Here is a 22,763-nt window from a genome sequence, read left to right as displayed (position 1 = left end):
GGAGTCACTCATCACTGAGTACTCCCATGTACACACACAATGCATACATTAGTAAGCTTCTATTTGTTCTTCACTTGTACATCTATCTTTTGTTGGTGCAACCTGCAGGGCCCCAACCAATGAAGTCGAACAGAAGAAAATGATTTTTCTCCTCCCCCACATAAACATAAGAGGAGATCCTTACTCTTAGGGAAGATATAATCACCACCACCACCACCAATCATCATCATCACTTTTTAACAGTAAATTGAAGATGTACTAAATACAGGAAAGCTCATGGAAAGATATTTAAGGCAAATCAAAAATTCATTATAGAAACTTTGTAAGAAGCTATCTACATTTCAAATTATACTTTTATTATTATTTCTAGATCAAGATTGTCAAAATGAGGCAAAGCACACGAATGGAAAAGCTATAAGGAGCTGACAAATTAACTTACTTCACATCAAGAATTTAAGAGGCACTATGGCCGTAAGACAGAGAAGGCAATGGCACCCCACTCCAGTACTCTTGCCTGGAAAATCCCATGGACAGAGGAGCCTGGTGGGCTGCAGTCCATGGGGTCGCTAAGAGTCAGACATGACTGAGCGACTTCACTTTCACTTTTCACTTTCATGCATTGGAGAAGGAAATGGCAACCCACTCCAGTACTCTTGCCTGGAGAATCCCAGGGACGGGGGAGCCTGGTAGGCTGCCGTCCATGGCGTCACACAGAGTCGGACACGACTAAAGTGACCTAGCAGCAGCAGCAGCAGCAGCATGGCCCTAAGAACACTTCTAGGTTCCCATCCAGAGTGTGTTATATGAGAAACTGAAAAAAAAATACAGTAATCCAAATCAATATTTTAAAATTTCACAGCTCAGTATTTCATTCTCGTTCTTATAGATATAAAATGAGTGTGGTATGCCCAGCAGTTTGGCATGTACAAAAATAAATAATCCCAGGCAACGATGCCATATTGCTGTTATATATTTATGTTGACATTTCCTGTGCTTTCTTGATATTATGGTCTCTAAGTGGGTTATTTCTGTTGTACACAGTGAAAAAAATTCTCAAAAATTAGTTATCAGTTTCAATGGCTTTTGATGGAAAATTAGGAAACAGCTTTAAAACTAGAAGAATATAGACCCGGGGACTATGGGAGCTCAGTAATCTCCATTGCTCTTTTTTTCCTCTTAGTTACTTTTACTCAGAAAAATGCACTGATCCACATAGTCCATTAGTACAGGGAGAACTGAGAAGAAAGGGAACAGAGGCTGATGTGCTCGATCTGCCAGCTCAACTCTGACACCCTCCCACGGAAATTCTTGAATACTAGTTCTAACATTAGCGTTAGGACCATTAGATACATCACACGGTCCTTTTGTTCCTTGCCTATAAATTATGGCTTAGCAGTGGAACTTCTGTAAAATATAATCATATATAGAATCTTAACACATACAAAAAAGAAAAAGAGGGATTGCTCTGTCTCAGCAGGGAGCCTAGAGCCGGCCTCCCCAGGTGGCCCTCTCCCAGACAGCTTCCATCCCCAATACAAAGCTCCAGTGAGTCCTGAGGCATTTCCGAGGAGCCCCAATGAACCCGCTGTGTTCATTTAGACAAATTGAGAGTCTCTTTTTATATGATGACCATAAAGCAAACTATAGCACAACAATCAGAGTGAAGGCTGAGCTGCTGCTGCTGTCGCTTCAGTCGTGTCCGAAGGCTGAGCAGACAGTGAAATAAAAATGCCTTTTGCCAGAGGAGTGAAGAGTGTCATCTTTTAAAATTAATACTTATTGAGAGAGTAATAAAAACCATTGCAGGATTCCTCCAAGGCCTGATTCTCTTCTTCCCTTGTACAGTTGCACAGCTGTTCATATGTATCTCAATACGCAGATAAGTCAAACAGATAGAGAATGTCCCCCACCAAGAAGTGTTTCCCAAAGACAGAAATGAGTGTTGGTAGAAACTCACCTCTTCCTGGAAGAGATTCTGCCTATTCTTCAGAGCTCGTAATCTGTTCTGCTTATCTTCATGCTCTAAATGCTCATCTGGTGGGTGGAAGTAGCCAATAAGGTCCTGCAGACTCAGACTTACAGACTCTATAGGTAAGTCTACTGTGGAAGCTTTCACCTTTTTGCTGAGAGCATCAAGGCCCCTAAAATAAATAACAAATATTTCTCCACATCAGTGAACCACAATTTTATTACTTTTTAATCTATAGATGATTGAAGCTTTACTTTCTCTCCCTATATGCCTGTAAAAGGAACAGTAAGAAAGGCCCTGTGTTCTGCTTAGTTGCTGTCATGTCTGATTCTTTTGAGACCCCATGGACTGTAGCCTGCCAGGCTCCCCTGTCCATGGAATTCTTCAGGCAAGAATACTGGAGTGGGTTACCATGCCCACCTCCATGGGATCTTTCCAACCCAAGAATCAAACCCAGGTCTCCCACATTGCAGGTGGATTCTTTACCATCTCAGCTACCAGAAAAGCCCTAGAAAGGCCCTAGTTTTTCTCAAACAAAAATAATATTTTTTAATTAGAAATGTTATATTCTATCAAGTATATATAATGCTATGTTAAAGGCACCAGTATCAAGAAAAACTCATTTAGAAGAAAATCTAAAGGATCTGGATAACTGATACCTACAAAACCATAGTCTAAATAATCAGAAACCAGTTGATTTTCATTTTAAAGCATAACATACTTTAAGGATTGAGATGCAATTTCCCAGGTTTCTAATTCTGAAATTTACTTGTTTTTGGCATAGGAACTGTTTACTGCTATCCCATCACTAATACTCACTGTCATCCTGCCCAATTTCTGCCAATTTAAAATTTATCCTCATGATAAAAAATTAGAAAATTCAATCAGAAAACAAAATATTAACATGCTTCTCCATCGTCTGAAAGAGATGTATTTTAAAAGTAGGATAAGAAACAGCATCAAGTTGTATTTTCTAGACTTTGAAAAAAATATGACTGCAATTTAAATGTGATAATTTGCTGTGCTTTGAGACTCTGAATTTAAAACTAATAGCTGTGTATGTATCCTAAAAGAATTTTAAACAATAGTGTTTATAAATAAAAAGTATTTCAAAATACAATGCTTAGTAAAAGAATACCCAACAGCTAGCATAAAGAATGGAGAAGGCAATGGCACCCCACTCCAGTACTGTTGCCCGGAAAATCCTATGGATGGAGGAGCCTGGTAGGCTGCAGTCCATGGGGTCACCAAGAGTCAGACACAACTGAGCGACTTCACTTTCACTTTCCACTTTCATGCATTGTAGAAGGAAATGGCAACTCACTCCAGTGTTCTTGCCTGGAGAATCCCATGGACGGAGAAGCCTGGTAGGCTGCAGTCCATGGGGTCGCACAGAGTTGGACACGACTGAAGCGACTTAGCAGTAGCAGCAGCATAAAGAATGGGAGAATGCCTATACTATAGTTGATACAGCAATATTCATATTGGTCATGAGAAAACTTGATGCATAAAAATATTACACTTCCTTTCCTGCCTTCTGCATTAGCAAAACTGTAAGACAATATTTTATTCCAAGGAAATATGTCTTTTGAGTTATCTGACTGTAGTGCAATTTATATTAAAAAAAAAAAAATTGTTGGTTCAGTCACCAAGTCATGTCTGACTCCTAGTGACCTCATGGACTATAGCACGCCTGGCTTCTCTGTCCTCCACTATCTCCCAAAGTGAAAGTGTTAGTCACTAAGTCATGTCCAGTTGTTTGCAATCCCATGGACTATAGCCTATAAGGCTCCTCTGTCCATAGGAGTCTATAGGCAAGAATACTGTAGTGGGTAGCCATTTCTGTCTCCATGGGATCTTCTGACCCAGGATTTCAACCTGGGTCTCTTACATTAGCAGGCAGATTCTTTACCCTCTGAGTCACACAGAATTACCACTATCTTCCATGGTTTGCTCAAATTCATGTCCATTTAGTCAATGATGGTATATAACCATCTTATCCTCTACCTCTCCTTTTTCCTTTTGCCTTCAATCTTTCAATCATTAGGGTCTTTGCTCTTCACATCAGGCGGCCTAAGTATTAAAGCTTCAGCTTTACCATCAATACTTCCAATAAATATTCAGGGTTGATTTCCTTTTGCAATGACTGGTTTGATCTCCTAGGAGTAAAAGGGACTCTCAAGAGTCGACTCCAGCATCACAGTTCGAAAGCATCAATTCTTTGGCACTCAGCCTTCTTCACAATCCAACTCTCACATCCTTACATGACTACTGGAAAAATCATACCTATGACTATACGGACATTTGTGGGCAAAGTGATGTCTCTGCTTATTAATAAACTGTCCAAGTTTATCATTGCTTTCCTTCCAAGAAGCAAATGTCACAGCTACAGTCAACATCCACAGTGATTTTGGAGCCCCCCAAAATAAAATATGTCACTGCTGCAACTTTTTTCCCTTCTATTTTCCATGAAGTGATGGGACCAGATGTCTGATCTTAAGTTTTTTGAATGCTGTTTCAAGCCAGCTTTTCCACTCTCCTCTTTCACCCTCGTCAAGGGGCTCTTTGTCCCTCTTCACTTTCTGCCATTAGAGTGGTATCATCTGCATATCTGAGGTTGCTGATATTTCTCCCATCAATCTTGAGTCCTGCTTGTGATTCACCCAGTCTAGCATTTCACATGATGTACTCTGCATATAAATTAAATAAGCCAGGTAACAATATACAGCTTTGTTGTACTGTTTTCTCAGTTTTGAACCAGTCAGTAGTTCATGCCCACTTCTAACTGTTGTATCTTGACCTATATATAGGTTTCTCCGAAGACAGGTAAGGTGGGGTCTGATACTCATATCTTTAAGAATTTTCCACAGTTTGTTGTGATTTACACAGTCAAAGGCTTTAACAAAGTCAGTGAAGCCAAAGTCGATGTTTTTCTGGAATTTCCTTGCTTTCTCAGTGACACAACAAACGGTTATTTGACCTCTGGTTCCTCTGCCTATTTGAAACTCAGTTTGTACATCTGGAAGTTCTCAGTTCACGTACTGCTGAAAACTTGCTTGAAGGATTTTGAGTATAATCTTGCTAGCATGTGAAATGAGCGCAATTGTGTGGTAGTTTGAACATTCTTTGGCATTACCTTTCTTTGGGAATGGAATTAAAAGTGACCTTTTCCAATCCTGTGGCCACTGCTGTTTTCCAAATTTGCTGACATGTTGAATGCAGCACTTTAATAACATCATCCTTTAGGATTTTAAATCGCTCATCTAGAATTTCATCACCTGCACTAGCTGTGGTTGTAGTAATGCTTCCTAAGGCCCACTTGACTTCACAATCCAGGATGTCTGGCTCTAATTGAGTGACCACACCATCGTGGTTTTCTGGGTCATTAAGATCTTTTTTGTATAGTTCTTCTGTATATTTTTGCCAATTCTTCTTAACCTCTTTTGCTTCTGTTAGCTCCTTACCATTACTGTCCTTTATTGTGCCCATCCTTGCATGAAATATTCCCTTGATATCTCCCATTTTCTTGAAGAGGTCTCTAGTCTTTCCCATTGTATTGTTTTCCCCTATTTCTTTGCATAGTTCACTTAAGAAGGACGTCTCATCTCTTCTTGCTATCCTCTGGAACTCTGCATTCAAATGGGATTATCTTTCCTTTTCTTACTTGTCTTTTGCTTCTCTTCATTGCTCAGCTATTTGTGAAGCCTCCTCAGACAACCACTTTGCCTTCTTGGGTTTCTTTTTCCTTGAGATGATTTTGGTCACTGCCTCCTGTACAAGGTTAAGAACCCCTGTGCACAGTTCTTCAGATACTCTGTCTACCAGATCTAATCCCTTGAATCTGTTCATCACCTCCACTGTATAATCACGAGGGATTTGATTTAGGTCATACCTGAATGGCCCAGTAGTTTTCCCTACCTTTCTTCAATTTAAGCCTGAATTTTGTAATAAGAAGCATCTTTGTAACCAAAGATGGAGAAGCCCGATACAGTCAGTAAAAACAAGATCTGGGACTATGACTCAGATCATGAGCTCCTTAAAAAAAGTAGAAAAAAAATGTTTTAAAAAAAATTTGAACTTATGATGTTCAAAACATAATTTTAAATATATCATCATTTACCCTAAATATTATTTTGGAATATTTGACTTCAACCTTATAAACAGCTAAAATAGTTAAACTGCATGACTATCCTAAAGTTTCTATCTGAACTTCCAAATCAGATACATCAATGAAATTCATCTATTACCTTGTCTTGTTATCTCTGTAAGTTCTTTCTATGCTAAAAAAGCAACAGAAATGACTTGGCAGGAGAAAATTTTTTCTCCCTTTTTAAAATGAACACATATATACAATGAAATATTGCTGTTTTAACCATTTTAACCCACTAATTCTAGTTGAATGATAAATATAACAAAGTCAAATTCAAATCTCACCTACAAATGTAAATAAAATTCAAAAATAACTCAAATATAATATCTACATTTTCAAATTTAAAGGGAAATAATAGTAAATGTCAGTTTTTAGATTATTAGGTTGAATATATCTGCTACAAAAAATGTAATCAATTAATTGCTTTCTAGGAGAAACTTGTCAGAAAATGCTGTCCAAGACTCTTAAAATTGTTAATGATGCAAAGTTTTAGAACTTCTATCCAATATAAGGATGTTTTTCATCCTAATTTATCAAGGACAAAAGAATGAAAAAAAAAAAAAAACTAGGGGAAACCAAAGGTGGGAGAATCACATTATGTCAAAACAAAAACCAAAGTTATGAATTCCGTCCCTACGTTTCAAAACTTAAAGATTAAACCATATTACAAACAGATTTATCCCTTGTCCCACAGGGAATTAATACACTTAAAAAAAATAGTCCAGAAGAATAGAATACATTCCCCTGTACACAGAAACAAATGCACACGTCCACCCTCACAAACACTCCGCGACCACTACCTTAACCTTGGTGACAGAGACCAGAATGATCACAGAAAATACACTACATTAGAAAAACACAAATGTATAAACACTAAATAGATTTTGACTTTCACTCTCCAAAATAAAAAAGGTCTGTTTACATATTTTAAATAAGGCTTTTAATACTACATGAATCTATATTAATACATGAATATCTAAAAAATTACCTTGAAAAATATCTGAATATTGTACAGATATTGCGGTTTTAAATACTTTTAGTGATTTTTATGGAGAAGGCCACCCCACTCCAGTACTCTTGTCTGGAAATCCCATGGACAGAGGAGCCTGGTGGGCTACAGTCCATGGGGTCGCGAAGAGTCGGACACGACTGAGCGACTTCACTCTCACTTTTCACTTTCATGCACTGGAGAAGGAAATGGCAACCCACTCCAGTGTTCTTGCCTGGAGAATCCCAGGGACGGGGGAGCCTGGTGGGCTGCCATCTATGGGGTCGCACAGAGTCGGACACGACTGAAGTGACTTAGCAGCAGCAGCAGCAGCAGTGATTTTATGAATGTGATAGAAGGATCAAATTATATTACTTAACATAAACATACCCTTTACAATTTCAATAATCATGTAAAATTTTTCAGTTTCTAAGGGATATTAAAGAAGCTAAATTAAATTATATCAGGCTACATTAAAGCTATATAAATTCAGGAATTCAAATAATTCAGTAATATTAACAAGCACATAAATAAATCTATATATACAGATATACATATATAGACATGATGAACAATATAACCAGCAGGTAAGTATTCCAGAAAGAAGAGGGGGAAAAAAGCTAAATTAAATTTTAATTTAAAAAAAAAGTGAATACACAATTAAGGTTAGGTAAGTGTAAAAAAGAGGGAAACAGACTCATCCTGTTCATCCATGGCACCTGTTACATGATCACAGTAGAGAGAAATTTTAAAAGGAGATGCTGGGTAACTCAGGAAAAGACAGTAGCTTAGTGATAGGCTTGTGGTGAGACATCAAAAGGAGAATAAATATAAATACAGAAGTAGAAAAGATTAGACTACATTTGCCAGAGGAAACATGGAATCTCATCCTGAAGTAAGAATTATATGTGTCAACTTTTGAATTACTTTTGGACAAGATAAAGTAAACAGGGACAGCATTTACTCTCTTCTGAAACAATTCCTCCCTCCTTCCACCCACCAAGAAATACCAGACAAAATATTTGGGGAAGAACACATTTCAAGACACTGAAAATCAAGATACAAAGGATAGATAGGGTAACAACCAAGGTGAGCTGTACAATTGTTTCAGTTTGCCTTAGAAGAATTTCTAAGCGAAGATGTAGGTAGATAAGGGAACCCAAGTGAGGCACAGAAGACTCCTTGAGTTGAGGAGACATTCCTGAGAGTCTGGCATACCAAGGCTGCTAGAGTTTGCAGGACACAGTACCAGAGCGGAGACAGCTTTATAAGAGCGGACTCTAGAGGACTAAAGAGGATCCTTTTCAAATATTCAGCCGACTACTGATCAACATGTACACATGAGAAAACTGCCTTCAGCAGGGAACAGAATCCCCCAAAATGATTAGAGGTCAACCCTTACACAGGTTCTGAAGTCAACCTCCTTCCATCAGCCAGACTAGAAGTTCTCACAATTCATGGGGCACCAAGCTGAGGATACAGATAGGCTTGCTTCAATAGCAGAGAATAACTAGCCCTAGATTCAACCCTGCTCTGCTCCACCCCCAAAATTCAAAAAGCAAATTCCAGAAGAATCAAACTTGACTGAGTAACTTAACTGCCTCCCAGAAAAATCTTAAAAACATTGACAGGAAGACAAAAATATACAGTACCCAACAAATTTACAATGTCTGACAACCAAACAAAAATGACTAGATACATAAAGCATAAAAGATAATCATCAGTAAAAAGAAAAATCAATGAAACAAAAAAACTCAGCTATGAATATTATACCCAAGGGAAAAAAACCACTTAAAGTAAGAACATTTCAGAAACAAGTACAGTGGCCAAAAGTGTTCATCTCCAACTGACCTGCACCAAAAGAAATGTAAAAAGAAGAACTTTGGGAATAAAGATAAACTACCTAAAGGAAATGCAAATCCTCAATAAAATAATGAAGACAAAACAACTGAAATGGTAACTCTGGTCAAAAAATGTTAAATGTTTTTGTGTGTATTTAAATCTCTTTAAAAAATATAACCTTAAATAAAAATTATAAAAATGTAGTTTGGGGTTTATAATATCAATAAAAGCCAAATGTATGACAAAAACATAACAAAGACTGGGAGAGAAGTATTCTATTGAAATGTTCTTACATTATTCATAGAGATAAAATGACTTGAAATGACAAGTTAATGACATGTGCTAAAAATCTTAAGCAACCATGAAAATGACAAAACATTATAACTAATAAGCCAATAAAAACAAGATTAAGATAGAATTGCAGAAAATATTCAAACAACACAAAAGAAGGCAGGAAAAAAAGGAAAAGAGACAAAGATCACATAGGGCAATACAAAAGGAATAATAAGATGGCAAACAAAACTATATATCAGTAATCATACCAATATAAATGGACTAAATTTTACAGTTAAAAGGAAGTGATTGTCAAAGTGGATAATAATTCAAGACGTAACTACATACTGCATAACAGAAATGCCCTTTAAAGATGCAAATTAGTTAAAAGTAAAAGTTCTTTAAAAATTATACAATGCCAACACCTAGAAAAGCAAGAAAGCAGGAGTTCAATATTAACATCATACAAATTTGATGTCATAGAAATATCAGGGATTTTAAAAAGGTAATTTCATAATAAAGGCAGCAGTTTATTATATTCTAAATTTTTATGAATCTAACAACAGAGCTTCAAAATACATGAAGAAAAAAAAACAGAACTGCAAGGAAGAAGTAGAACGATCCAATTATAGTCAAAAATTTCAATACCCTTCTCTCAAAAATGAATAGAACATACACACTGAAAATCAGTAAGGAAACAGACAATCTAAACAACATTATCCAGAGAAGGCAATGGCACCCCACTCCAGTACTCTTGCCTGGAAAATCCCATGGACGGAGGAGCCTGGCAGGCTGCAGTCCACGGGGTCCCTGAGGGTCGGACACGACTGAGCGACTTCACTTTCACTTTTCAATTTCATGCACTGGAGAAGGAAATGGCAACCCACTGCAGTGTTCTTGCCTGGAGAATCCCAGGGACGGGGGAGCCTGGTGGGCTGCCGTCTATGGGGTCGCACAGAGTCGGACACGACTGAAGCGACTTAGCAGCAGCAGCAGCAAACAACATTATCAGCCAGCTAGATCAAATGGACACTTGTTAGTACTCTACTCAATAAAAGGAGAATGGGCACATGGAACATTAATTTCCCGTTGCACACAGAATACTCAGCAAGACTGAACATTTCCTCAGAGAGCAACTAACAGCAAACATTATGAAAATGTCTGAAAGGACTTGTGACTGAGTTGATTCGTATGATCTTGGTTACAAAGCTAACAAAAGAGGGATCCATTCTTAGACTGAGTTATAACACTGTTCCTGGTTCAGTAACAGTGAGCGATATAATTTTTTCAGGTTGAATTGGAGTGGTCATGCCTGCCTCTACATCAACCCATGCACATCCTCCAGTGTACCTAAACCATCTCTAGATTACTTAGGATACACATTACAATGTAAATACTATGTAAATAGCTCCAGCCTGCAGCAAATTCAAGTTTTGCTTTTTGGAACTTCCTGGGCCATAAGTCACATCTGGATAAATTTAAAAGCACTCAGTCTTTTAAGTATGTTTTCTGACCCCAAAGATATTAAATTAGAAATCAGTAACAGAAGGATCTTTGGAAAATCCCAAATATGTGGAAGAGGAGGGCATGGCAACCCACTTCAGTATTCTTGCCTGGAGAATCCCCATGGACAGAGGAGGCTGGCAGGCTACAGTCCATGGGGTCGCAAAGAGTCGGACATGACTGAGCAGCTAAGCACAACCTAAATATCTGAATACTAAACAACCTATTGGTCAAAGAAGGAATTAAAAGAAAAATTAAACACAGCACAACAAAAAGTGACAGGGAACAATAAGGACAGATATTTTATCACTAAAGGACATAGGAAAGGTCTCAAATTAATGATATCAGCCTTCATCTTCTGAAACCAAAAAAAAGAAGAGCAAATTAAACCCAAGGGAAACAAAAAAGAAAGCTTACAGATCAGACTGGGAATGAGATAATCTTTTTAACTGATTATCCCTCCCTCAATTCCAGGATCTCCCTCAGATATCAAAATCTATGCTCAAGTCACGTATATAATAATGGTATAGTATGGGAGGGATTGGGGGCAGGAGGAGAAGGGGACGACAGAGGATGAGATGGCTGGATGGCATCACTGACTTGATGGACGTGAGTCTGAGTGAACTCCAGGAGTTGGTGATGGACAGGGAGGCCTGGCGTGCTGCAATTCATGGGGCCGAAAAGAGTCGGATACAACTGAGCGACTGAACTGAACTGAACTGAACTGATGGGTTTCCTGGTGGCTCAGGAGATAAGAATCCACCTGCAATGCAGGAGGCCCAGGTTCAATCCCTGCATTGGGAAGATCCCCTAGAGAAGGAAATGGCTACCCGCTTCAGTATTCTTGACTGGAGATTCCAATGGACAGCGGAGTCTAGTGGGCTACAGTCCATGGGGTCACAAAGAGTTGGGTATGACTAAGCGACTGAGTATGTGTGTGTGTGTGTGTGTGCGTGCATGAGCATACACACATATAATTATTACTAAAAAATATTGAGTATAGTCCCCTGAACTATCCAGTAGGTCCTACATCTTTATTTTAAATACAGTAGTGTGTTTTTGTTCATCCCAAACTCCTAATTAATTGCTCCTGTCCTCTTTCACTTTTGGTAGTCGTAAGTTTGTTTCTATGTCTACGGATCTATTTCTGTTTGGACATTAAGTATATGTCTGTCTTAAAAAAAAAAAGATTCCACATATAAGTGAAATTTCACTTTCATATAACCTATTAATATTCTTCTGTATGCTTTAAATCATCTCTAGATTACCTACATAATACTATGTAAATAATTGTAAATACAATATAAAGTTATGCAAATAGGTGCCATCATGCTTCAAATTCAAGTTTTGCTTTTTGAAACACTCTGGAATTTTTTCCTAATATTTTTGATCCATGGTTGGTTGAATCTATAGATGCAAAATCCTTGGATATAGAGAACTATCTAAAGTTAAATATGGGTTATATAACTAACCTATTTTATCAAGAGAAGTCTAATGAATGAATTTCATTCAAATAACCCAAATAAAAACTGAATTTTATTATGAAGCAGCAAATACTTGGTAAGTACTTTTGCCACAGAACCCAAATTTCGCATGTTTGGTTCTCTAATCAATTAAGCAAGAATTAAGATTCTAAAATTAATCTTCCATATCACAGGTTCTTTTAAAAAAATATATGAGTACTCTTGAGCAAAGAACGAATGTGTGAAAGTCAATCACATCCAAGATGAATTATCCTATCTTGATCAACATAGAAAATGTCACTTAAGGCATAGCATCACATTAAGTCTGAACACTGATATAGCAACTTTCTGACCAAATATACTTTAAAACAAATAATTTTTTTCTGTTATTAAGCTAGCTCTTTCTTGCCAAATGGAATCTCAACAGTGCCTCTGAAAACACCACACAAGTCACACTGTAATAAAAACCTCTATAGTTGAAGAAGTCAGTACTGATGGATAGACTACACAGAAAATAGGCTATTTTAAAGATTTATGGTTATTTTCTTCAATAGAACTGATTGGGCAGTATTAAAGAAGAACTATGGAAATAACAAGATGGAAAAAGTCTAAGTAAAATTAATCCTAAATAAGTTACAATTTCACAGTTAAAGTGTTGTTATAAAAAATAAGAATCTGATATGCCTACTCCAGCAAGCATTACTCCATCTGAAAAGGGTTAGGATTTATATGAGACAGAGAATTGAGATAAATACTAGGGATATGATGAAGCTGAATGCTGTGTACATGCTTTGATTTCATGAAAGTATGCACAGAAATGCACACACAGTGCAATAGTTTATAAAAGAAGCAGAAAATAATTAACATTCATATAACCTTAGGTGGTAAAGGTCTTTTATATGCTGTAAAACCAAGACATGATTTATTGAGCAAACCATGATGGAGAAAGCACTTTAAGATCTTTTCCAAACCAAAAAAATGGGGAAAATTTACAATTTATATAGGAAATTAATATCTCTAACATAGAAAAAGCTCATAATGGCCTAATATAAATATTATCAAATAATAGGGCAAATCACAAAGAAAAAAATCAATGAAGAAACCTGGCCAAAAATTATGAGGTATACTCATTGGTTTTTTAACAATTTGCACTTATGTGCAAATTGTTAAAAAACTAAATATAATTGTAAATAAATATGTGGAGAAGGAAATGGCAACCCACTCCAGTATTCTTGCCTGGGAAATCCCATGGACAGAGGAGCCTGGTGGGCTGCAGTGCATGGGGTCTTAAAGAGTTGTAAGTAAGTAAAGAGTTGACTGAGTAAGTAAACACTAACAAATAAATATGTATATACTATAAATATATACATGCACTCATGCATGTTCAGTTGCTTCAGTCATGTCTGACTCTGCGATCCTACGGCCTGTAGCCCTCCAGGCTCCTTTGTCCATGGGGATTCTGCATGTAAAAACTGGAATGACTTGCCGTTTCCTCCTCCAAGGATCTTTCCAATTCAGGGAACGAACCTGTATCTCACGTTTCCTGCATCGGCAGGGGGGTTATTTACCACCTGTGCCACTTGAGAAGAGCTTATACACATATATATCAGTTTTTCCCATCTTTAAATTGGCAAGTGTAAAAACAGATATAATACCTATCACCAACCAGAGTATATCTTGGGATAAGGTTCCCAGAAAACACTCTGGACACAAGTTAGACTTAGTTTTGTAGATATGCAATTGTTTCCATTATTACATGGGAAAACTTATTTATTACCAGAATCACTTAAAAAAAAGTTCAAAATTCACAAAGTATCTAGGCAGTACCACTCTCGGTGTGAAAGAGCTAGCACAAGAGTATGTTATTGAATAATTCTCACATACAGCTAACAATTATAAGTTACATATACAATTCCTAAAACCACAGTCGTTTCTTAAAAAATCATTTAAAGGAAATATACTCAATACTCTATAATAATCTATAAGGGAACAGAATTTGAAAAAGCACAGATATATGAATATGTATAACTAAGTCACTTGGCTGTATACCTGAAACTAATGCATTGTAAATCAACTATATTCCAATTTAAAAAAGAAAAACACAAAATCATCTAACTAGCATTTCCTAATGTGTTCAGCAGAATTGCCAAACTGTATGAGATTTACCAACATAATATGTTTTAGAATTGTTTATTTGTAATCTGAAAACAAAAATGAAATAAAATATCAAGCAATCAAAACAAAGAAGGAAAATGTACCTAATAAATCTATTAAAAAGGAAGACTGTGCTCCGGATGACGCGTGCTGTCCGTGATTCTTCATGCTGAGATCTGGATAAATTTAGGCCATCATCCATGTGTCCTTCATGATGCATAATAGCCTGCATGAAAACAAAAATAACTCCATTACTCCCAACATCCTTTTTTAAAACGGGTGTTAGGAAGACATGCACTCAAAAAGGTGAGCCATGACAATAAACAGAGTCTAAAGACAGGTGAAACAGGCTGTACCCAGTCATGGTCAGGTAAAGTGATATGCACAGGTTCCTGTACAAATTCCTCCTTCAATATATTTATTCAGTTGTTGCTTTAAAGATGAATCAGTTGTTGTTTAAAGCACAAATCAATAAATGTATTGATTTGAAAAACAAATATTAGAGTGCTTTCACATATCTATATTCAATAATTCATCCACAGTCTAAACAAACTCTGAACAAAGAAGCAAAGGAAAACATTACATGGAACACCAGTTATACAGTAATTCTGAACATAGCAGGGTTAATTTATCAGCACTGAGCAATGCTTCTACAGAGAAGGCAATGGCACCCCACTCCAGTACTCTTGCCTGGAAAATCCCATGGATGGAGGAGCCTGGTAGGCTGCAGTCCACGGGGTCGCTAAGAGTCGGACACGACTGAGCGACTTTACTTTCACTTTTTACTTTCATGCATTGGAGAAGGAAATGGCAACCTACTCCAATATTCTTGCCTGGAGAATCCCAGGAATGGGGGAGCCTGGTGGGCTGCCGTCTATGGGGTCGCACAGAGTCAGACACGACTGAAGTGACTAAGCAGTAGCAATGCTTCTAAGGTATCTCAGTTCTTTAAAAAAATGTATTTTATTGTATTATTTCTTTTGTTAGGCTTTATATTCCTGAATATACAACATAAAGAGATAATTGAAGAGCTGAATGAATTTTACAAAGTGCAACAACTGTGTAACACCCAATCAAGAAAGAGAATGTTACAGCACCTTAAAACCTCCTCTAGTGTTCACTTCCTGTCCCTGTTTTCCAAGGTATTTCCCATCTTCAGGACTTTCAACAGCAAAGATCACTTGTGTACTGTATGTAAATGGAACCATTTGTGCCTAACTCCCTTCAGTCAATACCAACAGCAAAAAGTCTTCAGAACATTTAACCAGATAAACTGAATGAAAATTAGCAACTAGAACTAATATCACAAACTACCTAAAAAGCAATGTAAAGAGGATTTTCCCTATACCAAAATCAGTGAGACAGAGATTCAGAGTCTTTTTTTCTATTCAAAGTATTTTTTTTCTTTTTGCCACTCCACAGAACATCTGGGATCTTAGACTAAACCAAACTGGGTTTAGTCTATGAATATAAGGATTCTTAAGTATTGTGATGTCTTCTACCAGATATTGAACCTTTGCCCCCTTACAGTGGAAACTGGGAATCTTAACCACTGAACCATCAGGGAAGTCCCAAAGTCAATTCCAAACCTTAAATGCATTCACTGACAAAGAAACAAATGACCATAATGAAGCAATGTATTACTCTTTTTAAGACTCTAAAAAACAAACAAACAAAAAAAATTAAAAAGAGGAATTAAATAAGATAAAGAATTTAATGAACTAGAAAGAAAATGATATAGTAGGTAAGGATGAATAAACCCCAAATGTTTATTTTTTGAGAAGATAAATGAAAGAGATTAACCTATCACAAAGCAGGCCAAAGATAAAATTGAAAGAAAGAAAGAAAGACAGGAAATATGATATAAGATACAAAAGACATTAAAATTATAAAATATAATAAATCAATGCCGTATGAGACTTAATGCCCCCTCCAATTTTTTTTTAAGAACATAACTGACTACCCCAGAGGACATGGATGACTTTCTAGCAAATTTAAAAAATCATCAAAAGGCATCTCCTTAATGTAGAAAATTTGATGATATCAACTTATTTAACAGAGATGGGAAAGGAAATTTAAGATCCAATATTTAAAAGATCATAGGACTAGACAATTTCACAAGTGAGCTCTAATGAACCTTCAAAGAGAACATATTCTTTTAATAGTAAACTAGTAAGTGAACAATGACTGCTGCCTATCTTTACATAGTCTGTCACCTATGAAAGGTCTATATTTTCTAATGGTTGAAAAAAGACAAAGGAAAGAATACTTTGCAAAATTTGAAAATTGTTAGAATTTCAAATTTCAATATCCATAAACAAAGAAAAATTAATGCATAAATTTATCAAATGAATATATGTGGCAATTCTATGTAAGTTCTAAAATAAAATATAAGTAGAAACCAATAAGATTTAAGAAGAATAATAAACTAGGCCAACCTGGGTTTAGTCTATGAATATAAGGATTCTTAAATATTGTGATGTCTATTCACTTATTTATCAACAAAGTAAAAGACACTAAAGCATGATTTTTATCTCCCTTCAACTGATAAAATTTAGCAATCATATCTAATTTTATTAAGTCAGATAAAGTGAAATAGCAGAATATTATTTAAGTATATAAACTAGTTTAATTGTCTACAGGATGCAAGAAGGCATAACTTCAGTGAAAGAGGAGTGAAAATTCACAATCAGAAGTCATACTGAGATGAACAACCAGAATAGATGAAATGACAGCAAGCTGAGATAAGCGTGACTTGGGTGCGATAACGAAAAACACACAAAAAACTAAAATTTCAACCCTTTCATGGTTCACAGCCTTGTGTGGCGAAGGGGCTATGTAACTCAATGAAGCTATGAGCCACGCCCCACGCAGGGACACCCAAAAGCGATGGATCAAAGTGGAGAGTGCTGATAAAACACGGTCTACTGGAGGAGGAAAGGCAACCTGCTTCGGTATTCTATCCAGAGGAGCCTGGCAGGCCATACAGTTCATGGGGTCGAAAAAAGTCAAACAGGACTGAGCAACTAAACGACAACAACAAAGCAACATCTAAAACTGCTCACCATACAAAAACCAGAGAGCTTATCAGGGTGGGACTGGACCTCTAGCATGTAAATAACATAGCAAGTGGCTGAGAGTGTTAGCTACTTGTTTTGGTCTTGCATTTGTATTTTTCAGTCATTAAGAATGACTGCCATAGACAGTGTTTTTGTACATTCTTACCTTACGTTGTATGGATCCCATTCTCACCGATTTCACATCCACAGACTGGTAAGTCAGCCACAAGCCTGTATTGATATGCTGTATATAACATACTGAGTCTCCATATTTTATTTCAGAGGTTCCCATGCCATCAACTTCTTTTCTCACTCCTACATCCAATTTTTCCTGAGAGAGGAAAAAAAAAAAGATAAGCAAAGGCTTTTAAAAAATATGGGTTTAATATCAAAAGAACTTTGCCTTGTTGTAAATCATGTCCCTTGAAAAATGTAGCCCTCTGAAATGATAATGGTCAAATGTTCTATTGTAGCAGTTAAATCTCTAATGGAAACTGAGTAGGAGATTGCAAGGATAAATAACATACTCCTGAATTATTCATACGGGGAGAAAATTATTTCGGCCATAACACAAAATTTTATATTGCTTCATGGCAAACTCCAAACTGGAGACCTTAAAATCAGTAATTTAGGTTTCATATTCTTTCTAGATTATTATTTTTATGATTGATGACTAAGAGTAAAGGTTGGGGGGGGATAGAAAATTCAATTTTGAGCCTAATCTCTGCCACTTAGTACCTCTGAAGTCTTAGGATAACTTAATTAAACCTTTTAAGCCTCTGTTTTCTCATCTGTAAATAAAGCTAACAAGAGAACCTCCCCCACAGTATCAGAAAAAAATGAGATAATGAATGCAACACTTTCAGCACAGAATCTGCGATAAATAAACACTTTAATAAACTTTCAGGATTTTGACCATGAATCTGTTATTTATAATGGTAATGATTAATTTTGTTTTAATGAGGGTGTTAGGAATAATGATGATTTCTTTCAAACACTAATCAAGGGTATAATTCAGTTTCAATATGGTTTTTGGACTACAGAACTCCCTATGCTAGGAAGAAACAATCAATCCTCTGATACCAACTAAATATTTCCTTTCAATCCTTATTTATTTTAATGCTTCTTCCTTCAATTTTCCCTTCCATGTTTCATTCTGGTCTTCAAAAACTCATTATATCTTGAAGTTCTGTATAATTCTTAAAATAACAAGAAAAAAATCTAATACTCTTTTGGTTACAATATCTTCTTTTGTGGTTCCTTATTGTCCTTGTTCTAATTTTCTTGTTAAATTTACTTTTTGTCTATCTCTTTGGCTGTTACAGCATTGTTTGAAATCAGTACTAGTTATATAAATGTTTCTGAAAATTAGGTTGGAGTCAATTTTATGTCTGTTAAACCACCAAAAGGAACAATTCAAGTAAAACAGAAATTTTGATTTCTTATGGCATTATTGCTGCTGCTGCTGCTGCTGCTGCTGCTAAGTCTCTTCAGTCGTGTCCGACTCTGTGCAACCCCATAGACAGCAGCCCACCAGGCTCCCCCATCCCTGGGATTCTCCAGGCAAGAACACTGGAGGGGGTTTATTACACCACACTAATAATTAAGAACTCCAAAAAAATAAGGACACTCCGTCAACAATTGAAAATTAAAACTTAAATGAGTTTCGATTCTTAATGCAAAAAGGGTCAAGGTCATATAAGAAAGTGAATGCAATTATAAGTTAAGTTGATTTAACCATTATGCAAATAACCTGAAACACTATTCTAAGAATAAGCAATAAAACAGATAATAAACCATTCCAATTTCATTCTATCAAACCAGATAAACTACAAGTCTACTTAAACCAACCCTCTAAATAGAAAAATTAAATTCTAGGGAAAATATATAACAATGCAATTATCTCCTCAAAATAAAACAAGGAGCTTCTAACATGCTTTTTGTATTTCCTTTATCCCAGGAAATTGGCTTGTAGTCTATTTACAGGTTTGAGGATTGGGCTTTGAAAAAGTGCAGCTGTTAAGTGCAAAGGTAAGCTGTGCTTGCTTTTTACTGAAGTACTTCACATCACTCTCTGGATTAGACCTTTTAATTCCAAAACTTCATGATGACCATGTTTTTGTAATTATTCTGATGCTCAAGTCAAGTAAGAATTACTAAAGTGACATTAGAGGAAAAAACAAAACAAAACAAAAAAACACCTGATTATTTGCTGTTTAAAAGAACAAAAGCCAGTCATGTCCTTTCCTTCTTTTATTTCCTATCATTTTCTGTAGCTCAAGTTTAGGAGACATTCAGGTAAAAATAATCTCTATGATCTGACCGATCACCACGTTAAGAACATGGCAGCTGGTAAAAGCATCTAATAGAAAACTAGTCTGTCTTACCAGAAATAAAGTGTCCAAGTTAGGTGAGAAGTCAGATTCCTAAAACCCTGTATTAGCTAACCTATATCTAAATTAGCGATCTTTAGTTTTAGCATTACCTTGATATATTTTATAAATCATCTATATTTAGTTTTCTTTTCAGTTATTCTGGCTTTGGGAAATGATTGTAGTTTAGTTAGGCTAATCATCCCATAGACAACAGTTAGAAAATTGGAAAAAAATATTTTTTAGAATCTGTTGTTGGGCATTTCAGAGACCAAAAGCAGAAGTGAACAGCAGACTTCTCTCTAAAGACAAACAGTACCCAAGTGATTGGTAAGATGTAGCCTTTGCCTAGGGGCATGCCCTGTGCAATTTGCTTGGAGCTCAAGTAGAAGAAAAGCTGCTGCCTTATTTGATACTTAAGGTATCAAAGGACACAGTTTCGGGCTCACAAGCAGACAAAAAAATTAGACGAGCTAAATCCTGGATGAGAAAAGTAGCCACAAAATCTGTTTATGCAATCTGCCAATTCTTGTTAACCACTATACTAGGCACACCCAGGGGAGGCCTAGTAAATAGCAGCAGCTAGACTCCAAAATAACTGAGCACAAACAGTACGGGCAACAGCCTACTGCCAAAGAAAGAAGAAACTGGAGCTTCAGTTCAGCAAGATTCACTGCCTGAAAAAACCAGTCACTCCTCAGAAAAAATAAAATAACCCCAATCCCAGCATTCAAATAATCCTACTCATGAATGCTTGGAAAATCTAATTTCCGAATGAATATTCATATGGTTCCAGAAGTTTAAAAGATCAGCCTGAAAAATAAAAAGTGATGTTTTGGCATTGGGTATGTCAATCTGGCTCGTGACCAAGTCACAGCTATGTCTGAGCAACTGTTCTCCTTAAATTATATATACTGGACATAATATTGGAGATTAGACTCATTAGCAGATTTAAACTAGTCCTAATAGCATTATGTTTTAATTATATGGACCAGGTAGTTCAAAGAGATTCTTCTAGCATTAACTGAAATTTTCCTTAAATGTCCCCAAATTATTCTGTCAAGTGGCTGAGAGAAAGAAGACAAGGGCCTACATCCTTAGATGATGGAGTATTTTGGTACAAGCCAGTTCTCCTTAAGACAAATAGTGGCTAAAGTTATGAGAGTTAAAAGGTCAAAACTTAATTTATTTGCTTCTATACAGGGGCACATTTTGGCAAAGAATAGCTGGTCACTGTGAAATATGAGTCTAACAATACTACAGGTTAAGAGAAATGGCTGGGACGGACAGGCCAGGTCAAGCTTAGCCCATCCAGGACAGAATTGCAAAAAAACACACAGCTGACTTTAGTCCTGATGTTCAGAAGCTTCATGAGGAAAAACTCCAGTGGGTGGGTTTGCGGAGAGAAGGGCTTTAAAACTTTTCCTGTATTGGGAGATGTCAGCAGCTTGTAGAAGGCCCTCTATTGTCTCTTCACTAACCTTAAACCAGGTACACCCATGCTCTACTCATTTTTGGCCCTAGCTAACCTTTCAAATCTTTTCATCACACAACAGTTTGCAACTTGTGGGTTCTTTCCCTAAATTAAAGAAGCAGAAATGAATAAGTAATTAACAGATGACCAGATCACTTCCCTAACATCCCCTTCAGAAATCTCACAAATAAACTGTGTGAACAAGAAAAAGAAAGTGAAGTTGCTCAGTCATGTCCAACTCTTTGCAACCCCATGGACTGTAGCCTACCAGGCTCCTCCATCCATGGGATTTTCCAGGCAAGAATACTGGAGTGGGGCACCATTTCCTTCTCCAGAAATCTCACAAATAAACTGTGTGAACAAGGCAGTATATAAAGAAAGATCACGAGAAGCCGATGAGCCTGCACACTGTGGGGGATGGCCATGACTCTGACCCCCCATCTCAATGATTCACTAGATTACTTCCTTCAGTTCAGTTCAGTCGCTCAGTCGTGTCCAACTCTTTGCGACCCCATGAATCGCAGCACGCCAGGCCCCCCTGTCCGTCACCAACTCCCGGAGTTCACGCAAACTCACGTCCATCAAGTTGGTGATGCCATCCAGCCATCTCATCTTCTGTCATCCCCTTCTCCTCCTGCCCCCAATCCCTCCCAGCATCAGAGTCTTTTCCAAGGAGTCAACTCTTCGCATGAGGTGGCCAAAGTACTGGAGTTTCAGCTTTAGCATCATTCCTTCCAAAGAAATCCCAAGGCTGATCTCCTTCAGAATGGACTGGTTGGATCTCCTTGCAGTCCAAGGGACTCTCAAGAGTCTTCTCCAACACCACAGTTCAAAAGCATCCATTCTTCGGCGCTCAGCCTTCTGCACAGTCCAACTCTCACATCCATACATGACCACAGGAAAAACCATAGCCTTGACTAGACAAACCTTTGTTGGCAAAGTAATGTCTCTGCTTTTAAATATGCTACCTCGGTTGGTCATAACTTTCCTTCCAAGGAGTAAGCGTCTTTTAATTTCATAGCTGCAGTCACCATCTGCAGTGATTTTGGAGCCCCCCAAAATAACGTCAGCCACTGTTTCCCCATCTATTTCCCATGAAGTGATGGGACCAGATGCCATGATCTGAAGTTTTCTGAATGTTGAGCTTTAAGCCAATTTTTTCACTCTCTACTTTCACTTTCATCAAGAGGCTTTTTAGTTCCTCTTCACTTCCTGCCATAAGTGTGATGTCATCTGCATATCGGAGGTTATTGATATTTCTCCCGGCAATCTTGATTCCAGCTTGTGCTTCTTCCAGCCCAGTGTTTCTCATGAGGTACTCTGCATATAAGTTAAATAAACAAGGTGACAATATACAGCCTTGACGTACTCCTTTTCCTATTTGGAACCAGTCTGTTGTTCCATGTCCAGTTCTAACGGTTGCTTCCTGACCTGCATATAGGTTTCTCAAGAGGCAGGTCAGGTGGTCTGGTATTCCCATCTCTTTCAGAATTTTCCACAGTTTATTGTGATCCAT

At 37.1% G+C, this 22,763-nt stretch overlaps 1 protein-coding gene across 7 annotated transcripts in view; it reads right to left on the bottom strand.

Annotated features, from left to right (window-relative positions):
* Positions 1-22,763, bottom strand: part of RYR2 (ryanodine receptor 2) — an 827,636-nt gene that overhangs the window by 401,654 nt on the left and 403,219 nt on the right. For all 7 annotated transcript variants that reach the window (XM_059882653.1, XM_059882647.1, XM_059882648.1 and 4 more), the window contains 3 exons: positions 17,568-17,732; positions 14,447-14,568; positions 1,958-2,141 (listed from right to left, as the gene is read on the bottom strand). In XM_059882653.1, coding sequence (XP_059738636.1) covers positions 1,958-2,141; positions 14,447-14,568; positions 17,568-17,732 — 471 coding nt within the window. The remainder of the gene's footprint in view (positions 1-1,957; positions 2,142-14,446; positions 14,569-17,567; positions 17,733-22,763) is intronic.

Source organism: Bos taurus, chromosome 28 (assembly GCF_002263795.3).
Source record: "Bos taurus isolate L1 Dominette 01449 registration number 42190680 breed Hereford chromosome 28, ARS-UCD2.0, whole genome shotgun sequence".
Taxonomy (NCBI): domain Eukaryota; kingdom Metazoa; phylum Chordata; class Mammalia; order Artiodactyla; family Bovidae; genus Bos; species Bos taurus.
This window is presented reverse-complemented; position numbering and strand designations above follow the sequence as displayed.